This window comes from Phyllobates terribilis, unplaced genomic scaffold (assembly GCF_046119375.1).
Source record: "Phyllobates terribilis strain yellow unplaced genomic scaffold, ASM4611937v1 Scaffold_1__5_contigs__length_1240528914, whole genome shotgun sequence".
Taxonomy (NCBI): domain Eukaryota; kingdom Metazoa; phylum Chordata; class Amphibia; order Anura; family Dendrobatidae; genus Phyllobates; species Phyllobates terribilis.
The window spans coordinates 1062954111-1062973051 of record NW_027362761.1 but is presented as its reverse complement, the minus strand read 5'-3'; the positions used below and the strand labels follow the sequence as shown (position 1 = coordinate 1062973051).

At 38.9% G+C, this 18941-nt stretch overlaps 1 protein-coding gene across 3 annotated transcripts in view; it reads right to left on the bottom strand.

The window, feature by feature from the left end:
- Positions 1–18941, bottom strand: part of SGCZ (sarcoglycan zeta) — a 1689841-nt gene that overhangs the window by 521790 nt on the left and 1149110 nt on the right. For all 3 annotated transcript variants that reach the window (XM_073645424.1, XM_073645425.1, XM_073645423.1), the window contains one exon: positions 7671–7862. In XM_073645424.1, coding sequence (XP_073501525.1) covers positions 7671–7862 — 192 coding nt within the window. The remainder of the gene's footprint in view (positions 1–7670; positions 7863–18941) is intronic.

The window sequence follows — 18941 nt, the reverse complement described above, 5'->3', positions numbered from 1 at the left end:
GGTAACATAAATTTTACTGTTTGATAAGTGCTTAAAGTACAGTAACTCTTTCAAAGTGAGGAGGGCTCTGGAGGTTTGTTGGATCCTGTTGTGCATGCCGGGATCCCACAACCCAGAAGTTTGAACTCAACTTTTGCAAGGAAGTTGAGTCCCTTAAGCGGGCATTAGGAACCTTTGTCACCATTTTTGCTAATGGTTATTATTTAGATAGACCATCAGTCTGCAGATGACTAATATTTTTAAAAAGATAAAAGGCAGACACGACTGGTGATAGGTACTCTTTTTATTCTAATAACTGCAGTGTTAAAATATTGAAGTGAGTAGAAACTACAGAATAATCCTTAATGAGAGAGAGACCATTTTATAGCACCAAAATATGAGTCCCCATTGACTTCCATGGGGTTCAGGTTCAAGTTCGGGTAGAGTTGCGAACTTTGAACAAAAGTTTGGTTGAAACTGACTTACTCGAGCATCCACGGGTCCACTCATCTCTACTGTTTATGTCTATGCGCAAGGATACTTTTGCTTAGTGTTATTTTTTTAAAAGCTTGTACATGCAATTTACTTAATTGATTACTCACCGTTACCTTGCAATCATATGCATATATAATTTTCACTAATAATTATTTATTTTTGTATCATTGTACTTCATTTATTTATTATTTGTGCCAGTATGATTACAATTCCCAATCATGATATTGCTCTCCTCACTGGTGATGTTATCTAACATGAGACTCATTTTTAATCCCTTGTCATTTCAATGTATTGTCTTTTTATATTTTCAGTAAAATTAAAACTTTTTACTCATTTTGTTGTGCAGTTTTTTCCCATTTCTTTGTGGGTTTTAATAGAAGTACTCTGTATCATATTTAATCTATACAACTACTTTTTATACAGATCCAACATATTCCGCATGATTTGTGACCTCTTCCATGATCTAACAGGTGAAACATCTGATTCTACATTTCTAAACACAACCATTCATATTTTAAAGATGTCGAGTCAAACTTGTAATAAAAAGACCACACTCGTGCTAAAACTCCATTAGAAAATTCCAATAATTGCTACATTCTAATTGTAATAAAGCATCTAGACACAAGCCAGTGCATTTTAATATTTCTTTTATAACACTTGAAATGTTATTTTGCTAAAGTCATTAGGCTTGAAGTAGTGTAATTACTTGAGCCACATAACTTCAGAGGTTACTGAACCAACACCTCAGCTTTTCTACAAGGTACCAAAGAATGGCTCAGTGGACAGAAATGTTTTAGTCACTAACTTTAACATTTCATTGCATGCGAGTTCTTGATTGAAAAGAATTTGTTCTGCACAAATACATGCATTTCAAATACCATTTACTTCAAAAATATGGAATTGTTGTGCAATGGGCCTTAAAATCTGACTTTAGCAGATGTATCACAGGGATAAATCTATTTGATTCATTTTTCTATTACACAGGAAAACCCAAAACAGTTTTAATGCTGTGGATATTTTAAGACAGCAAATTGCTGCTGTTGATTATGTAGCACTAGTTTTCATGAATAACTAACTTTGTATATAATGTTTTCAGAACTAAAAAAAATAGAATATGCCATGAAAGTTAGAAAGTACTTTCCCACCATTCCATAAAATATTCTTCCACATTTTATGGACTGATTATATCACTCCCGCCAGGTCCATATGTCAGGGGTAGTAACACAGTTAAAAATGCTTCATTGCAGACTCTGCCCAATATGTAAGGTGCAGCACAAGTTAGCGAATTGGAGGAATACCTAGACAAACAACAAAAAAATACTTGGGTGGCAATGGGTCATTGTCTCTATGGAATAGGAGAATTAGGGCGCAATGAGATGCTGACCTTACACCTTGCTCACCATTCTTCTCCTCCAGGCCCCTCCACACTGGGTCCAGACTCCTGCAGCATGTGGGGGCACACACAGTGTCCTCACACAGGTTGGTGTCAGGGCTCTGTATGTGACAATATCCGCGGCAGAAGACTGGAGAGCAAGGAGTAGTGAGTAGAAGAAGGCTTCTGAATTGATGTTTGTTTCTTGTTCCCTTTGGTTTGAGTTCAAAGGTCTGAGATGGGATCTGATTATTTTCTGGTCTGTTCCAGGGCTTGAACTTGTTAGCAGGTTGGTCTGGAGCATGAATTGTCCAGTCATATGCTTTGGGTTCTGTTTTATTAAGAAGCATTGTCCGTGGCATATTTGTCAATCTGGCCAAGGAATTGATTAATTTAATTGTCTGATATGAGGCCTGAAATAATTTGGGGACTTGTTCCTCTGTCTAAATTTAACAATGTTTAGGACCTAGCCATTGGTCTGAATTTATTAAGGGATCTTGTCTTGGGTCTGAATTTATTTGGAGGCCTAAAACAAATTCAAATTTGTTTTAAGGTCTGACTTTTATTTAGGGTCTGCTGTGTCTATGAGTATATGTGAAGTGTATCCCATGTGTAAACTGTGTATATTAACAAAGCCAAAAAAAGTAAAAGTCCAAAAAAGGGTTCCAAGATTAGATATTTTACTACAGTTTGGCATTATTATATATGAATATGTGTAGGGGGAGCATAGTGTACAAAAAAGAGGCATCTAAGAACAGATAGTGTTTTTCAGTAATATACATGAATCCCTCCTCAGCTGCATTGGCTTGGCAACCTAGAGGAAGAAGAGTAAGAGCAGAGGACACGACTGATTGGCTGAGCAAGCTGCAGAAGAGGAGAGGAGCTAACTATATTGGAGAACATGGAGGTTGTCAGCCATTACTGGAGAGCGACATTGATGATCCAGGACAAGAGCACAGGGTGTGGGCTGACAGTTCGGAAGCCTTGTGTGAGGGGACAGTAAATCCTGTGGCTGCCCCACAGCTACACACCAGCCAGGTTATCAGGAGCTTCCCACCCCCGCCTGGCTTCCAAATTCCTAATAGAATAATTTAGCTTTCTATTCCCTGTGTGACCAAGGACCTGGATCCTGCAGCCCCAAGCTGGAAACTTGTGTGACTACAGGTCTGCTACATCAAGAAGTGAGTAACTACAGCTGGGACTTTTGGTTCCTCTGTTGGGAAGTATTCTAAAGTGAAGCTATCTATAAGGAAGCTCTGCTGGAACTTGTAGTTCCACGATCAAGAAGTTTATGATAGGACCAGCCGTGGAGGGAATTTTGTTCTCAATGTATTAAGTGCACCAACGGTTCCTGTAAGTGCGCCAACATCTGCGACAACCTGGCCCCAATGTATTGTTTTTTATTGCTGCAGCCATTAGTAGATTAATGGTGGTTAGTTAGAAGTGTTTCTTCTATCATTTAAAGGGGAAACATCATACTTAATTTTCAGCCTTCCTGCAAAGCCCATCTTGTACCTGTATTGTGGATTCTGTAATACTATTTGTTTCCCTGTTCCTTGAAACTCATCTCTTGTGTGTACGAAGCGTGGACAGGGGTTTCCTGAGTCTGCCCCTGGCAAAAAAGACCCTTCTGCATCCCATTACAGCTCCCAGTAAGATTCAGGTGGAGGCGCTGCGCTATACTGAGGTGAGAACTACCGAATACCATGCCCACAGAGGCGGCTTAGAGGGATGCTACACACATGTTGGTTTTAGGTACATTAAATTCATACTCTTTACGTATGAATTCTTTGTAAATATTATATTATTTACTGTTAGGAGGGCGGTTGCAGACAACTTTATTATAATGGAATGCAACCGACCCCGGGGTCCGCGATGCAGCCTGGTGGACTGCTGCCGAACACTTTCCGGGTGAAAAGGAAAGCAACCAACTTAAATGATAAACCCTTCCGTGTTACTGCACACTGGAACGGGTATAGCAATACGCACTATCTCCGTTAGCAGCACAAGAGATAGGCGGAGAAAAACTATCTGTAGTCCTGTTACAGCACAGGGACTACAATGGCGGCGCTAGGATGCGTGTGCGACTACGCCGACAGGTACACGTGCCTCCAGCCGGCATGCTACCGGACTGCAGGGTATTACTCCATGTGGCTGACAGGCAATAGCCGTGGACAGGGCGTCTGCAGGCTGCTCGGGGTGTTAGGCGACCCCTATGGCAGAGCCAGACTGCAAGACGGAGCTACCTGCCTATTTCCACTGGCCTGCCTATTTCCACGACACCTGCCTATGGAAGCTACACATCAGCATCACTGCTCAATGATCAGAGTGCGCCGCCATGTTTGTGGGCGGTCCTTTTAAAGACTAAGCCCTGCCCACCGACACGCCATTGGTGACGCCACCCGTGGACCAATCAGGCGGTGCCAGGTCACCGGGTCAGGTGGGTGCCAAACCACCAATCACGATACGCCCCAGGTCACGGGCATGCTCAGTGCGGCGAATCCTGGACTTAGACTCCAAAAGCCCTTTCTCCCGCTGCAACCTATGCTTAACATTGCTAGGCACAAATACCCAGGGGACAATCTGTACATCTCGTGGACCAGCTAGGCGCTGGGGCTGACGATCAGCCCTGGCTGGACTGAAATGGGAGACCACAGAAGGCTCTGGACCCATTTCGAATCCAGCAACAGACCGACGCCTAACAATTTACATATATTAGAGTACAGTTGTTTAGTTGTACGATAGGATGGCATTGTTTAGAAGTGCTGTATGACTTGTCATACTGTATATATGTTTTTCTTAACCAAGTAACTCAAAAATGTTTGACAAAATCCAGCATATACCCACATTGCAACCAGTAATAAAACTGTATAAATCTAACTTATATGCGCTTTCGTTATTCTTCAATCTCCTGTATGGGCAGTATTCATATATGCATTATATTAATATAGTATATACTTTATATAATGTTTGTATTTTATGAATTTTGTTAATTTGATCTAAACAATATTTACCTCACTCATTCATGCCTTGGAAATGTGTTTTTTTTTAACAGTTCATAATAAATAATTAGTATTGCTCATATATTAAAAGCATACTACAAATAAAAGGTTCACAGTAATTCTTATCAAAAAATAGATATATATGTACAGAAAGTTGTTTTTTTCAAACTAGGCCTCGAGCTATACAGAGGCAAATGTACTATGTATCTGTGGGCTCCGTGCTACGAAGTGTTAGACATTTCATGTGCTGCCATATGATGTACTCATGGGAGAATATCGCTGTAATATGGCATCTGCTGAGAAATCCCACAATTTATATAAGTGATGTAACAGAAGAAAAACTCTTTGTGCTATACACTTTTGCATGAAACATAAGGCACAGGGAGATTCAACAGCATTACAAGGTCTATGGTTGCTGTACATGACTCCATACAATTTTGAAACAATAAAGAATGGTAATCTGCTTTTATGCATGAGGCTATGGATAAAATCTAATTTGGCAATGAGATATTCAAGGAGGTTTTCAGTATTATTTTCTATGAATATATATTAAATATGAAAATAATAAATAGTATGACTGGCTTTTCATACATAATTACTATCAGCTATACTCAAGATATTTACACGCAAAGTGTCTCAGAATGTCTAATATAAAATAAAGACAGTTCAAATGCATCTATAAACTTGTATGAATGCTCATAGTACAATACAGTATGCTTAATAGAAATAACAAAAAAAAAGGTTTAGTAAAATAATAGCTTAGAATGCATGACGAAATAATACTTGTTTAGATAAGTTTTAGAATTTGAATGATTATGAAGCTCTCACTTTATACTATGATCATAAATATAATGGAATAAATTTGCCAACCCAACTGACAGATTATGCAAGTCATTGATTTGGCAAATACTGAGGTAATAGAGGAGGGTCCCATTGAGTTGAGAAGTTGCATTTTAAGTAATGCATCATATTATATTTCCCAAAGGAATATGGAAAGATGTTTGGCTAATTGTCCAAATCTATTTCAACATTTCAAGTGTTATTTTAAAGAGATTGTCCACTACTTTACAAACCATTACTAATAGGCCAAGGGAGCACTAACTGTCCAACTGCATCATTTCCATATGGCTGCACTGCAAAAGTCAGACATACAGTGAGCAAAGAGCAGTCTGGTCCCTATTAGGCTATTTTTGTTTTGTGTACTGTTCGTAAACTCAACGGCTCATATTTGGACAGCATACAGACCGATGTTAGGCTCCATGCTAGTACACAGGGGCAATTTCTCACATGGTCCTAAGGTCTGCATAGAAAAAATCATATCAAAAGCTAGCCTAGTACAATTTACAAAAAAGCCTACAGTAATATTATTTACAATTTGTGGATATGACTAATCTACATAGTTTTTACTTTGTTAAAAGGCTCACCTCAAGAGATTATTAATAAGGTTCCTCCAAGATTTGACCTTGGATCCCTTGATTCAGAGTCCATAGTGCTAACCATGCCATTGTGTAATGGAACATAAAGCTCAGCACTCATCTGATCTTAACCTTATGTGAACAATGCTTTCTGCATTCCCTGTACAACCTGTGTGCCAGGAGAGCTGTTGTATGGGGAGAACTTGACTTTCTCATTCTTGGGATGGTTGGAGTCCCAAAGGTTGGACTCTCACCGTTTGAGAAGTCATTCCATAGTCTACCAATGTGCAATCATGTTATAAGATAGAAATAAAGTTTGAATTAAAAAACAGCCATTTTGTATTTATAGATCTCGGATGGACCTATGTGTTTCTATGATTATAGAATTTTTTTTTTAACCTGATACTATAGTAAGTACTGTAAAAGAGAAGGCAGAAGGAGCAGAGTGGCAAATGACTTCAGGGTATCTATGAAATTTGTAGCCATCGAAAAGGCATAGGTTTGCATATTACTTCATGACTTTTTCCAACTTTTTAATGCGTTTGGACAACAGATAGGACTGCAAAAATAGACATAACTTTAGAAAATTTCAAATATAAATGGTCATTATTAATTGAAGTGTGTTCCCACGTTTAATTATAGACACACACAATTCATAATTGTTGTGAAATCACTTGCAGATTTTTGTAGGTAAAATTTTCAATGATTTTTAAAAGCAAATATGTGGGGCTTTTGGAGCTAGTCCTAATATGAATATCAAATTATTACAGTATTAGTGAACTATTCTATGTTAATATTATCGAAATATTGGATTTTTTATAGAAAAAAGTGAAAGACTTAGAGCCAGGAGTTCATATAAACATAATTTGCTGCATTTTTCGGATTATAAGATGCACATTTTGTCTTCCAAATTTTTTTTAGGAAAATGGGAGTATGTCTTATTATCTAAAGTGAGCTTATGGGGGGGTCGGCGATGGTGGAGTGGGGTCACAGGAGGCAGGGTCGCTGCTTCAGAAGGTCCAGAAGGTCGCTACTCTAGCCTCGGGCTGCCATTTTTCTGAAACCCACAGCAGCGAACTGAATGGCAATGGGAACTCCGCTCTTCGGCACTGACATCTAATAAGCACCCAGGCACCGCAGCATAGTCCTACTCCTGCCACCGTCGGCCTCCTGAAGCAGCGATCCTGCCTCCTGTGACCCCACTCCACTGCTGCCTCCTTGGTAAGCTATTGTTAAAACGGATTATAAGATGCAGCACCATTTTATTTAAAACATATTTTTACAAATTTTCCACCTCAAAATTTGGGGTGCGTCTTATAGTCTGATGCGCCTTATAATCTGCAAAGTACGGTAATCAGAGCAAATTAAATTAATAATAATGCATCTAATAAGAATAAGATAACTTACCACCGTAAAATTCATAACCTTCAAAATCCATATTGTCATGGCTAAGTTAACAATCATGGTAACCAACAGTAGCAGCACAAAGAAGTACAAGCACCTCTTCCGCCATCCATAAATTCCTACTGGGTAAAACTGAGTATTTTCTGTCCTTAGGTTATTCGGTTGTGTTGCCAAAATGTACTGTTCTCGTGTCATCTATAAAGAAAGATAAAAAAAAAAATAGGATAAGCAATAATGTAAAATATTTCAGTCTAATAAATAAATATAACTTTTACTTGTTTTGAAATTACAAAGCACTATGAGAACTAGGAAATAGGAAAGCCAAAGTGATCCTGAGAACGGGTGTCTAAAACCCAGGAACCATTGAGTAAGCGATTGCCTGAGAAAGGAGAGCTCAGCACTTGGCTATTTCCAGCAGGAGCACAGACTATGAATGGAGCACTCCATTGAAGATGGTGGTTTACAGAGCCTGGTTCCCAAGTTCCAGGGTGCCGTTCTCAGCATCACTGGAGGTCCCAGCAGTCGTATCTCCAGCAAGAAATAAGTTATTCCCTATCTGATGGATAGGAAATAACAATATTTTTGAAACAATCCTTTAAAGAGCAACTGTCATTTTAATTTTTATTACAAAAATCAATATTGCATGTGAAAATAAGAAACTTTGTAATATTTCTTATCAGAGAAATCTGCTTCTTTCTCTGCCAGAATTGATCAGTCAATACCGAAATTCTCAATTCTGAGGTAAAATCTGTGTTCAGTGAAGACAGACTTTCCTGTGACTGAGATAGGGGATGGCAGCCGCTACTGATCCGATTCTATGTAGATAGGAGGTGGAAGGAAGAGGGAGGAGCTCTGTCTCTAGCTCCTCCCTCCTCCCATCTACATGCAATTGTATCCGTAGCACCTGCCATCTCCCATCTAAGTAATGAGAAACTCCGTCTTCACTGAATACAGATTTTACCTCAGAATTGAGAATTTTGATAATGACTGATGAATTCTGTCAGAGACAGAAGAACATTTCTCCAATAAGAAATATTACAAAGTTTCTTACATTTGCATGTATTATTGATTTATGAAGTAAAAATTAAAATGATGGTTACTCTTTACAGGGATTGTAAACACAGAATGACTGTTCAAACAAAGTACAAGCACTTGGCGCATTATGGAGGGCCATATTTATATACACCTTCCCACCTGCTTGGTTTACCTCTATTTCCATCCTCCATTCTTTGATTGAGAGTTCTGTCTTTATAGAGTCAGAGAAGAGTGGAGATAGATGGAAACCAAGCAGGTGTGAAGGTGTATATAAATATGACCACACCATGATACATCAAGCACCTTTACTTGGTTTGAACAGTCAATCTGTGCTGACAGAGTCCATTTAAAGCAATTTCTTTTCGGTTTTAACGTAAATATGTCCTAGATTATGAACTGCCTACATATTTTACTCTCTTTTTTCTAATATAGGTCCCAGAGACAAGGTGTTTTCAAATTATTGGTTAAGATACAGCTAAGAAAGAACTTTTGACATAAGCTACATAGCTTTTGCTTTGAATGCATCAGTCATTAGTTTGGAAACATAATTAATGTTGTGCCTATTTTATTGTTACTTTAGTTTCAAAAGGTAAATAAAAGCTGAAAAACTAAAATGGATTTTTAATTTTGCCTTAGACCAGTGTTTCCCAAACTCCCGTCCTCACAGCCACCCACAGGTCATGTTTTAAGGATTTCCATAGTATTACAAAGGTGAGAGAATTCTTGATGCCTTGATAATATTTCCATCACCTGTGCAATACTAAGGAAATCCTGAAAACATGACCTATTGTGGACCGTGAGGACTGGAGATCGGGAAACACTGCCTTAGACTGTAAACTTATTGAGTACACGAAATTTGCTGGTGCACAGGACCATATTTTCGGTCCGAGTGCTACCCAAAACATCTGGTCGCACCAATGTTAGTCTATGGGGCCGTGCACATGCCCAATTTTTTCCTTGGAAAAAACTGCAACTTGCCAGACTTTGATCTGATATTCGGGTCAAACTTGGATGACATCTGAGTGCAGTCTGATCATCACGGACTAACAAAACGGAGAAGATGGAGAATTTTTTTTTCCATATTCTCCTCATCTGAGAGAATCAGATCACACTCTGATCACACTCTGATAACACTCTGATCAGAGTTTGATCAGAATTAGATTAGCATAATAATCCCTATTCTCTCGGATGAGAGGAAATACTGTCGTGTGACCTTAGCCTTAGTTTGTGTCATGACATTGGTGACATACACTGTTGCCAAAATACAGTATACCTTACTGTAGCATACTTTATGTTACTGAGAACACAGACAGGTGGCACGAACCATAGTTCATTTTCGATGGTTTTCATTGCATAATTTTATGTATCTCATGATCAAATATCATATTTCATTTTACAAAACACATAATTTTAAACTAAAAAAGATCAAATACGGAAAATCAATACAATTTCTCTCATTTTGATCCCCAAAAAAAGAAAGAAAAAAGTGATGTGGATGCTAGATATAATATCTGTAATTTTTCTTTGAATATATCATGTTTTCCCCAATATTTGCTGTATGCATCCTGCTCATCACTGACCCATGTTAATTTATAACCAGTGTTATTGACCTCCTCACAGCCTTTCAAGCAGATTACAATATATGACATGCTGTGAACATAATGGATTTCTTTAATGCATATTTTACTGCAAGCTACATCATGACATCTTTTATAAATATATTAAGGGTAGCAAAATTGGACTAAGCCACAAGATGGCTGCAAAGTAAGGCTTATTAACTGCACAAAAAAACATTATTGGTGATTTGTATCTTCTACAGTAACACATTCAAAACACATGAAGCTTAGCATTTAATAGAATGACAAATTGTCTCATAGGTTCATTACAAATACTTTCTCTGCAGCTTTGCTAGAAAAAATCTATTACTATTCCAGGTATAAATAATTAAAGGGTTTTTCCAAAAAACAAAAAAACTGTGCTTAACTAACGCTCCCTGGGTCCAGCTCGGAGTCTCGTTGTTCACTGCAATGCTAAAGTCACATCGACATCGCTGTAGCCAATAACTGAGCTCAGAGGCTTCAGTTGACCGCACGAGCTGCTCAAAGCCAGCCTCTAAGCTCAGATACTTGCTGCCTGGCTGCAGCGCTGTTAATGTGACATCAGTGCTGCAGCCAATAACAGATACTGGGAGCAGCGGCAAAAAATAATTAGCATAGTTACATTTTTATTTGTTGAATCCTAAAGACTCACTACAGGCATAGTACAGTCCCGATTGTCCTGATTCTTACAGTCCTGGCCTGGCTGTTTTAAAAGTAGCACTGAATTATTACACATTTTATTTTGCACCCCCCCCCCACTATTTTAACACCTAACTTAACATTTTCAATGACTTGTGGTAATTGTAAAGTTATAGTTTTCTGCATTAAAATATTTTTATTCATCAAGGTATAATTAACTCATTGTGTGTTAGGTTTACAAATGCTACATCTTTATGAAAAACCAAGCAATGTGAACTGAGGTCTAAGATGGTAGACATGCAAGAAATAGGAGCATGTTCACACTAGCAAAAAGAAGCAAAACCTACAAAAGACAAAAATATAAAAGACAAAAATAGGCCTAGGTGGTCTGGAGTTGGGACCCGGTCCTATTTGTCTACCCTTTTATATGCATTACTTCAACTTTGATATACAGTAAGGTTTTTAATATAGGCAGTATAGGTACCGTCCCAATTTAGGGTCACCTTGCCGCTGGTGGGACGGCTTGTATACTTTTTTTGATCAAAAATAGTTCACTAAGTACCCTATATTTATTATGCAACTTTGCTTTACATTTATATATAATGATGGTAGGGTATGAGATATATTTTTGTCTTTTGTAGGTTTTGCTTCTTTTTGCTAGTGTGAACATGCTCCTATTTCTTGCATGTCTACCATCTTAGACCTCAGTTCACATTGCTTGGTTTTTTGTCTTGTTTGCATTCTGTGCAATTTAAGGGTGTGGCATCCCCTTTGTTGAGCTGATTAGTATATATGTAGCTTACCACGGGCCTAGGTGGTCTGGAGTTGGGACCCGGTCCTATTTGTCTACCCTTTTATATGCATTACTTCAACTTTGATATACAGTAAGGTTTTTAATATAGGCAGTATAGGTACCGTCCCAATTTAGGGTCACCTTGCCGCTGGTGGGACGGCTTGTATACTTTTTTTGATCAAAAATAGTTCACTAAGTACCCTATATTTATTATGCAACTTTGCTTTACATTTATATATAATGATGGTAGGGTATGAGATATATTTTTGTCTTTTGTAGGTTTTGCATCTTTATGAAAAGCATTTTTAAAGCCTTAATATGCAAGTAGAGAAACCATATTGAAAATTTGTATTACATAATTGGTGAAACTCATCTAGAGTCATTAGGAGCATTGACCTCATTTTTGTTTTATGTTAAGCTTCTATTGAGAATTTCTAAAAAATATAATATACCTTTATTTTTTAAGTTGATGGCTATATTGCTTCCTTATTGTTTCCCATTTGCTCTTTTGTATTCTTTTATAGTAATCCAAGAACCAATGTTAAAGCCAAGTGAGACTTGTCAATTCCAGAACTACTATAACTTGCTCCAAAGTCTCATTCACACATCCGTTTTTAAACATGTACAGGGTCGGACTGGGAAAATCCTCTGCTTGGCTCATCCCCAGCCCCACCTCCTACCTCCTTCATTTTACATAATACATCTAGTAGTGTGGGGCTAGGTAAAATAGGAGGCAGGTCAGTGAAGGCACAGTGAGCTGTCATAAGAGCATACAGATGAATATGCAAGCAGAGCACCAGATAGAGAGCCCCCCACAGGCCACCCAGGAGCACGAGCATATCATTATGCATGAATTTCATCAACCAAGGTATCATTTGAATCAATGTAAAGGCGCTCACCTGACAGTGTGTGTGGTTTACTGAGCACAATCCTGATGACAGGTGCACTTCACCTACAAGATATATAGGCTTAATCTGAAGGTTAATGGCATTACTAACCTGCATGGCACTTGCACGTAACTGAATGCTGCAGGGAGAAAATTAACTTTATTTTCCCCGGCAGTGTTCAGTTTTAGCCACGGGGGTGTCGCCAGCACTAGTTTTGTCACTGCTCTGATTATAGAGAGTGGTGACTGTAACATGCCTCTGTATACTCAGAGCGGTGACTGAAGCTGTGCCGGCACCACCCTTTGTGACTGAAACCGAACACTGCCAGGGAGAAAAAAGTAAATTCTCTGGCATCAGCATCTTTTACACCACCAGTAGTGCTGGCAGCAACAATCCCGGCAGCAGTAATGCCAAATGCAAGTCAAATTTTGCTTACTTTGCAATCTCTAGTAAACGCATTAGAGAGGAGGAAGTGTAGCTCATAACCCATTGTTCATCTAAATCCCATCAGGATGATGTATCCTCTGACGGCGACATAATTTGCTGGAGTCAGCATTCTGCTCAGTCCACTTCTTCCAGAACAGAGTGAAATTTCCAATCTGTCAATGACACTTCTATTCTGCACCATAAGTCCCATAATGCTAGAACATACTACACCAGAAAAACATCCTCCAGTTGATATTTTAGAAGTGATAAATGAGGTGTTAGGGACATGGTAGTAGCACTCTGAGTCAGGACAAACCTAAGAGTGGGAATCAGGCATGAAGCTCTAGAAATTTCACACACCGAAGCATGTGTCAGCCAAATAATGATCATGAAGATCATGATGATTCCGTGATGGATAAAGGGTGGGAATAAGACAGGGGTGACAAGGAGTTTAAGTCAATTGAGGAGGTTGCTGGCATCGGCCATACACAGCACAGGCGCTATGATTTCAAAACATCTTCTGGGACCAAATCAATTTTTACTTTGGTTAGCAGATTTTTACTCTGGAGCAGATAACGCCACATGTGCTGTTGGTGGAGGAGGCTCTAGAGTGCCAGAAAGGTCTGGTCACATTGGTTATTATTATTTGGCACTCTGCAGGTTCTGTAAGAGGAAAAGAAGAAATAGAATTCCCAGCTCTTAAAGACTAGGAACTATGGCTCTCCATCAGCACATGAAGCTACTTCACCTGTTCGTTGGAAAAGTCAAGGCAGCCAGCAATCAGACTGAACCTCAAATTGTCCTCCTCCCACTTCTCATTTCACTCATCTTTCTGTCAGCCAAGAAACACCCTAAGGTAGCATGCATTTATCATCATTCTTCTCTACTGCGAGTCGTACTCCAAGTAACCTCCTCCTCCTCCATGAAAATAACAAATATTCTTCTCTGATTGTGTGGAAAGGAAACAATTGTGCGATTCCAGTAATCTGCTGGTTTGTCAACTAAACTTGCATCCTGTCAAGTTGCTGGTGATGCAATCCCTGTTTTTCCAGCATGTAAATTCTGCTGCCTTTCGAGAGATGATAGCATGCACTTAGTATCGCTGGAAGAGGGAACCAATCAGACATCATTTCTAGCAGAAAGGGTTTCCTGCTTTCTATTATAACATGCAAAGGTATTTAGATGGTTCTCTAAACTTGTCTTTGCATTCCAAAATGCACTGCACTATACATTTCCTGGAGTAGAAACTATGCTTAGGGACAACACATGAGTTTCACAGTTCAGTGGGTGAATTTTTTCAATGGAAGCGATGCACTACCACATGTGGAACAGGAGGTGAAGTTTCAATGACTGGGAGCTACTTCTGTTTCCAATGTCAGGCAGTTGTTATCTTTCTCCTCCCACACCTTCTCCACATACTGCTCAACTAACATTACCTCATTCCTAACAAGCACATGGCACATCATTGATTCCACACAACACCCTCATTCTTTTCGCTCATGCAAGGCAAAATGCTGCCAGACAGTTTTGTAGCTTGAAAGGCTGGAGGAGAAACGTCACAGGGCAAAAGAGTTGCTGTAGTGTATCAAGAGCTGTTGTTGTACGGTTGTATATCAAGAGGTAACTGCAAATTGGAATTGTCATGAAAGACAATGCTTGCAACATTTTGGCTGCCTTACAGTCAGGCTAAATATAACACGCTCAATGTATGCCCTTGTCCTTACTATAATAATGTAAGATTTCTTTTGCAAATATACACACTTGAGAAAGGTGTCCAGAAAAGTGTCAGCCCATTTCATTAGGTCTTATGTGGCAAAACTTGCCCTTATGGTTTTCAAAAAAATGACTGGGCTTCCAGAAGAATAGCTGGTTTGCGATGTCACAAGCCACTTGAATTCGACATTGTATATGTTGTAGTGTTTGTACAAACAGGCTAAAGTGGTGAAAGACTACATCATACAGTAGTCAAACTGCAGGATGGGTTCCTTTGAGATATGATATATGCAGCTAATGAGGGCTGTGTGTCACCTACTGAAGTCCTTTGAAAAGGCAACCATTTTTGTCAGTAGTGACACTTGGAATCAGTGGTATAAACCAGCTAATATTTATCCTAGAAAAAGCACACACCAGCATTCAAGAGGGCTGAAGGAGGAACAACAAGTTGCACTTGTTCATCATCACTTTGTGTCTGTTGGAGACCCTGAAAGTCCATGTCAAATGCTGCAGGATTTGAAGGAGGAAGAGAAGCAAGAGCAGGTGGAAGTGGGCGAGGACACAGACTTGTCGAGGCAGACAGTCAGAGCATAAATGATGACTACAGCGCTGGCCATGACAACTAACCATCACAGTAGGGTTATGATAAAGAAACAATGGGCTCTCAGTTATGCTGGTGGGCATGGCACACTGTATGCTGCAATGCTTGTGAGAGGACAGGCATATTGTTATCATGAAGCATAGTGATGATTATTCGATAGGCATGTTTTTAGACCCTTGCTATAAAGACAAAATGGGGGAATTTTTTCCAGCTTTTAAAAGGGAGTTAAAATTGACTTATTACCAGTACATGCTTTGCTACCTGTTCTGCAAAGCTTTCACCCAGCAAAAATCTGTTGCCTGCATGACATAAGCAGACCCCTCTGCAATCCTTACAGACACAATTCTCCCCAGTCTGTTTCACCATTCGGGCTAAAACAAGTAGCTGAGGCAGCAGCAACACCTACAGTATATTTGACATGATAGTTGTTTTTTCTTTCATTGTGTCAACCTTCATACCTTCTGAACAGCTAGGTTCAGTCATGCATAAACTGTGTAGTTTCTCAGCCAGGTACCCAATTCCATGGATCAACATTTCATAAGTCAAAAAATTAGATCAATTACAAGAACTGGCCCAGTTTCCTATGGGAGTACTGTCTTGTCCAGCCTCTAGTATCATATCAGAGAGGGTACTCAATGCAGCCGATGGATTTGTCACACCAGAGCAGAACAGGTTACCTTCCACAATCATGGAAAACCTAACATATGGATCAGTACCATCCATTTTCCTCTAGCCAGATAGGTAGAAGTCATTTGGAAATTAAAAAGGCTGTGTTTGCATTACAGATCGCAAAAACAAGATCAATTGACTCAAAGGGGAACTTTTATTTACCACAATTCAAATTTTGGGGGCAAATTTGGCAAAGTATGTTAAGTAAAACTGAATTTCAATAGATCTTCTTATCTCTTGTACATATGTAGGTATACAGGCACCAGATCATTAAAAAATTCATTTTGTATTCTAGTGCACTCGATTTGATAAATTTGGCTCATCTTATCAGTGGATTACATCTCCAGGCATCAGGGATTGAAGTAACATTTCTGGTGTAAGAAACACTGCCACTTTCCTTAAATTTGCCTGGCTAGCCACACCCCATCCTGCACTGGCTCTTCCCCAGCTCAGCTCATTTTCGCGGAGCTGCTTGGAACTGATATAAAACACTTTAAAAAGTTACAAAGTTTTTGCACAAGTTATTGTTGTGCAACAATTTAGCCACAATGGTCACCAGTCTTTATCCATTTGTAGTTTTTTTTTTTTGGAGAGTTCTCAAATTTTAGGTTAAATTTAAAGTTACTTAAAGTGAGTACTATACTTTATAAAATATAGATAATGTAGTTATGATGTCAATATATAATTATATCCCTGCAGACAGGGTTGTATCTGCCTTTAGGCGAGATGAGCATTTTGCCTCTGGTGGGGATATGAGGTATCCCTCATGATGCAGCATAGTCCTCCTGTTCCTGATTCTAGTCAGCCAGCGCTGCAACATCATGACATTTTATTACGATTGTGCCACCTGAGATATGCTACTCAGAGATACCAATCTATCTAATTGATACATTGGATAGATATGAAATCATATTAAAATAATAAAATAAGTAAACAAATAAAGCCACGCATCATAATCTGTATTCTGACCACGACACATGGATGTGTGAAATAAGGCCTAATTCTGCATGTGTACATGTGTGTTTATTTGATATGTATGTAATGAAAACTTAAGCCACGTTCACACATTCAGTATTTGTTTAGTATTTTACATGAGTATTTGTAAGCCAAAACCGGAAGTGGGTGAAAAATACAAAAGTGGCGCATGTGTTTCTATTATACTTTTCCTCTGATTGTTCCACACATGACGTTGAATTACAAATACTGGTGAAACACTAACAAAATTCTGAACTTGGCTTTATTGCTGTTAGGTTCACCAGGTGAGGTGGATTCTTTAATCCTCAGGTCTGGGTGGGGACACGTGCAATGATGCAGCAAGCAAGAAGGCACAAGGGCAGGGAGGACTTGGAACACTCAGAAATCTAGGACAGATAAAGTGCAACCCATCAGGGATTTAAGCAAGTAAAAGCATAGTATGCACAGAAGGTGGAGCACACCAAACTTAGAGGTCTATAGTCTCAATCCAAAGACACAGATGTGTGTCTTAATGGGCCTTAAATAGGTCTATGGAAATAAGGTTATTAATCCACGATGGGCAACTTGCAAAACTCAATGTGGAGCATAATAGAGAGCAGCAGACCCAGGGGAAGGAAGCAGAGCCTGGGATACAATTGTAAAGTATGTATAGGATGGGCACATGTATATAATGTAAACGTAGGTGAATGTGTGTTAGGCATATAGAATTATTCAATGTTCTATAATTGCATATTTTTAGAGGGGTTTTCCAAGAGTATTTTTTTTAATGATCCTTAATTTGTGCTAGCTAAATTATCAAACTCAGATGTCACTTACTCTCCCGTGCATCAAAATGCCTTTCCACCACTACTTTAGTCTATGTTGATAGGCGCCAATAGTGATGTCACGTTTACAGGGCATGTGACCGCTGCAACCAATCACTGAGCTCAGTGGTCACATGAGGAATATAGCTAGAGCAGCAGCAGAATGGTGTTGCTGGAGCAGTGGAAGGTGGCTAACACTTTTGTTTATTAAAAATCTGCTTGGAAAACACTTGTAAAATATATGCAATTATAGAATATTGAATGAATTGCGATATGTAGTAACTAGTGTTGAGCGAGTATGTTCTATTAACCCTTTCGCCGAGTATGCTCGGGCCGAGCTCCGAGTATTTATAACTGCTCGGTGATAAGGTTAAATCGCTCCCGTGTGCATGATTTGCAACTGTTGGACAGCTTTATTACATGTGACGAATGATTGTTTCTTACAAATTCCTCATATGTAATAAAGCTGTCAAACAGTTGCAAATCATGCACATGGGAGCGATTCAAACATATCACAGAGCAGCTATAAATACTAGGAGCTCGGCCAGACCATACTCGGACAGAACATACTCGCTCAACCCTAGTAGTAACACATGTACAATTATACATACATTATATACACATTTGTGGTTAATTCACTGCTGTTACATATTTATGTATGTGGTATATAATTATCTATGCACTTTATTCACTGCTAGTATATAGTTGTGTGTGCGGTTTATTTACTTCTAGCATATTTTTAAACTGGAGAAGGACAATTTGAGATTTATTTTGGGTGAATTTCTTAATAATGATAACATCTGCGTGACAGCGTGGCAAATCAGGGATGTTTATGGGTGGAGCCGATTTTTTGGTGCGAACAAGCCGGAACCCCGAACACGAACCCGAATTTGAAGTGCCGAACAAATTCGCTCAACACTATCCATACACACTGCATGTGACATATCTTGTACATCAGTACACAGCAGTTTTGCTTTTTTACCACGTACATGGGTCTTATACCCTTCTTCTTTTTAAATAGATTGCACATTTTTCTTAAAACAAATGTGTATGTTAATAGGAAAATAAAAGCTGATAATTGTCTATAGTCTTTAATTTACATGTTAATTATAAGCTCCTCATAGAGTTTTGAAAA